Source organism: Mytilinidion resinicola, assembly GCF_010093595.1.
Source record: "Mytilinidion resinicola strain CBS 304.34 unplaced genomic scaffold BDZ99scaffold_4, whole genome shotgun sequence".
Classification (NCBI taxonomy): Eukaryota; Fungi; Ascomycota; class Dothideomycetes; order Mytilinidiales; family Mytilinidiaceae; genus Mytilinidion; species Mytilinidion resinicola.
In genome coordinates this window covers 1,871,827-1,875,806 of record NW_022985440.1, presented here as the reverse complement: position 1 = coordinate 1,875,806, position 3,980 = coordinate 1,871,827, and the positions used below count along the sequence as shown (strand labels likewise).

Below are 3,980 nucleotides of genomic sequence, written 5' to 3'. Positions count from 1 at the left end.
GTCTTGTCGCTAGAGGCGGACGCGACCAGATGGCCGTCTTGCGAGAAGGCGACGGCGTTGACGGAGGAGGTATGGCCCTCGAGCACGCTGCGGCAAGCATCCCAGTCGTCTTCCCGTTTTGACAATAACTTAATCCACACTGGCATTTCTTCTACAAAAGCTTTCCGTACTATACTTGCTTCTGGGGCAAATATAAGAGCCGAGGAATATATTTGTAGAGGAGCATCTTGGAGTATATGGCGGAATCGAAGAGTAAATCGTCGAGCGTCTTGGAGAAATGCAGAAAGAGCACTGTTTAATGCCTGGATTGCATGTTAGTAATACAGCGTTGGAAAAAGTGTAAGCCTTACCTCAACTAGCGTAGAAAGTGTTTCTAGCAAGGAAACACATTTGTTTGTCTCTCCGATTAGACTCATCGCTTCAAGCCAGTGAAGGAAGTGTTTCTGGAGGAACGTATCTGCAGTAGCCTTGTCGCTAACAAGACATTGGCTCTGCTTAAGATGATACACCCAGTAACGGCAAGCGTACTGCAGTTCGGGCGACAGATGGCTCATAATCCTCCCTTCATCGACCTCGCTTCTTAAAGTCCTGGGCTGTAATTCGCACATGTTCTGTCGTAGGCCGTTTGTGCTAGACATGAGTTGAAGGCAATGAGACGCTAACCTCTCATGTCTCGCTCTCTCATCCACCCAGAACGGGCTCTGTCCATGTTTTTGAGGGTCGACAAGGAACTCGCGAAAGGACAAATGCAGCAGCCGAATAGGAACATTTTCGCTCTCAGGAATACTGAGAACTGAGTGTAAGCCTTTTAGCCGGTGTTGCACTTGCGTCTGTCGCACTTGAAGAAGGTATGCGAGAGATCTTATAGAGAGGGGGCTCTCTAAGATGGCTATGCTTCCCACGACTTCACGAAACGCCTGAAGCCATGGTTCTTTGTCCCTTTCCTCAATCCCAACAAGCAGTTGGTTCAATACCAGAGAGTACAGCTGATCAAGTGGTGAAAAGACGAACCTTGGATGCTGCAAGACGTTGATTAAGTACTCTTCAGGATCACTTGAGTCTGCGCCCACATATCGACATACAGTAGCAGCGTAGATGAACAGGGGAACAGCTAGCTCCACTAAACCCCGAATCTGGTGTGGTGCTGGCCAGTCAGTAGAAAGCATGTGCTTCTTTCGTATTATATCGAGCTCATGCAACAGGAAGAGGCGTATGTCGCGTTCAATCGTGCGCCTTGGTACTTCGTGGAGGACTAGGTCTTGGTATGTGCCATTCGGCATCTCCCTGAAACCAAGGCGAATGTGGAGCTCTGGCCGGCTAGTCACCACAATCCGTAACAGCACCGGGTGGATGTCCTTTGTCTGAGCAAGCAGCTGAAGGATTGCTCGAATGTCTGCTTCTCGCTCACATTCGTCCAGCGCGTCTATCACGACAACACGCGCCAAGACTGGCGACTTAGCTTGCTTTATTTCCAGGAGTGGCTGCAGGATCAGCTTCTCGAACTGGTCCTTTAAAGACTTGTCGGCAATTTTTGGGTCCTCGTCGAGCGCCTTCCTCATCCCGGGTACCACGCCTGGCTCGTAGGCCACTAGGTCGGTAGCGATGGTGGTTAAGAAGCGTGAGGCGTTGGCACGCTCGCCTCCACCTTTCTTGAAGAAGAAGCTCGCTCCTAGTTGTTCGCGGTCGGCAAACAACTTAGCAATCGTCCGCGCTATCGTAGACTTCCCTGTCCCAGCCATGCCGCTCAGCCAGAATATGGATTTGCTATCCTTGTTGTTCGCCCATATTGTGATCTCGTCTAGCAGCTCGGTGCGGGTATTTGGTAGGCATTGTGCGTTTTCGTCTGTTGTGTAGGAGTTGTAGGATGCTCCATTAGCGGTAGGTAGCTTGCTTAAGTCCAGCTTTTGGTCCACCAGATCTAGCTTCTTGTCAGATTCAAGGATCAGACCCCTACGAGAAATGGTTAGCTACCTTCGTGCTAGTATGAAGTGATAGGAACTTACGTCTGATCAACTTGAAGTGCAAGGGTGAAAGTGTGCCCATACTTCTCAAAATTCTGAACCGTCTGCTCTACCTCCTTGCTCGTGAATGGCCATTTCAAGGCTCGAAAACCGAGTTTGCTCATTACTTTTTGGCGTCCGCTAGGCTCGAGATTGGCCTTGAGTTTATCTTCAAGGTCTTGCAACTGCTGGTGACATTCCTTGAGTGACTCTAGTAACTTGTGTGTAGAGGGGAGCTGCGATCCTTGCTTGTCTACAAGCTGTTGAAGCTCTTCAAGGACGTTCTTGATATTGGTCACTTTTTGTTGGAGGCGTCTGATGTCCCTCTTTGCGTGCTTCACGGCGACTGAGTACTGGAAGCAGAGCGACGCGACCTTGGCGGATATGTCGACAACGGCTATCACGCTTGCCGCTCCGGAAAGGCCATCCATGATGCGGCGCGCGATCCAGGGTGCAGCGGACGTGGTGGTTCTGTAGAAGCTCCGGCGTAGATTCGCAAGGCGGCGAGGCCGTGCCGTCGGTGTCAAAGATGTCGCCGTTCATCTTGAGCGCGGCGGGGCTGAGAAGGCTGCAGCGGCTGAAGGCTGCAGCGTTAACGTGGGGTTCAAAGTTAAGAGGCCCAGCCACAGGCGTGACCGACCGCCCGGACAGCCACAATCTTAGCTTATTACATTACATGTAAGTTACATTATAATTCTGATATAAGATATATAGAATTGTTATATACTAACTAGAATTGGAAATTGCTTAGATCCGAAGTATTAATAGGGTGGTAATTTTGTATAAAATTGCTTACTATAGTAAATATAAGGCTAATAATAATATTCTAGAATTTTAGTAAGCTTCTATAGGTTAAATAACACTATTTATTTATATTATATAGTAGTAAAAGTTTAATAGTAGTATTATATAGAAGAAACTTTATTTTACTAAAAAAAAAGGCTCTATATAAATTAGTAAAAAGGTAATAATACGTAACGTATTTTTTATATTCTTATAATTCTAAAACCTATATTCTATTTTACTTTTTTTTTTATTAGGCCTATTCTAATATACTATAAAAGCTATTAAATAAACTTCTTTTTAAAATAAGTATTTATATTTCGCTTAAGCTTTTAAAAGTTAACTTTCTAGAAGCTAACTTTCTAGAAGCTATTAAATAAACTCCTTTTTAAGATAAGTATTTAGATTCCGCTTAAGCTTCTAGAAGCTAACTATAAAACCCTTACTTTTAGGTATAAATAAAAATATTATAATAAAATAATATTATTATATTAATAAAATATAAATAGAGCGGGATAGTTTATATATATATAGTTTCTATTTACTAATTACTAAACACTTTAATAGTAAAAATATCTATTAAATAGAAGTATTAAATAAAAAAAGCTTTAGTAATTTCTTATTATAGAGCTAATAAACCCTATTAAAACCTTAAAAAGCTTTTTATAAGAAATATAATACCGTATATTCTAAGTTTCTTTAGATATTATTCTACTTCCGATTTCTATTTCCTAGTTATATAGGAATAGGATCCTGCTACCTAGTAGTAGTCTTTTATAGCAACTAATTAGCTATTACTATTAAGCTAGTTTAATATAAAATTAGTAGAAATATCCCGAAATAAAAGTTACTTTATAAATACCCCTTTAATAGGATTTATAATAATAATAGTTAGAACTAAAAAAAGCGTGTAAGCTAGGGAACTATATAACTAGGCGGATTATATAACCTAGAAAATTATATAACCTAATTAGTTATAACGTAGTCGGTAAGCTAGTGGGCCATGCAAGCTAGTGGGCCACCCTACTGAAATCGCGACCACAAAATCAGGAATTACACAACAACGAACAATTGTATTTAGTGTAGCTATCTACTAGCTAGTTGCCTGCCGTCTAGGGCACGTACGTGCGTTGTGTTCAGTCGATTCGCACATGCTGCACCTAGGTTTTGCACGCTGCGGTCGCTCGGCCGCTGCCG

The 3,980-nt window shown here is 43.0% G+C and overlaps 1 protein-coding gene across 1 annotated transcript in view; it reads right to left on the bottom strand.

Moving 5' to 3' along the window:
• Nucleotides 1-2,431, bottom strand: part of BDZ99DRAFT_567968 (uncharacterized protein) — a gene marked incomplete at both ends in the record, with an annotated part of 3,239 nt that extends 808 nt beyond the window's left edge. The window contains 3 exons of the mRNA XM_033727745.1: nucleotides 11-302; nucleotides 351-1,950; nucleotides 2,004-2,431. Coding sequence (XP_033581282.1) covers nucleotides 11-302; nucleotides 351-1,950; nucleotides 2,004-2,431 — 2,320 coding nt within the window. The remainder of the gene's footprint in view (nucleotides 1-10; nucleotides 303-350; nucleotides 1,951-2,003) is intronic.
• Between the last annotated feature and the right edge of the window lie 1,549 nt (nucleotides 2,432-3,980).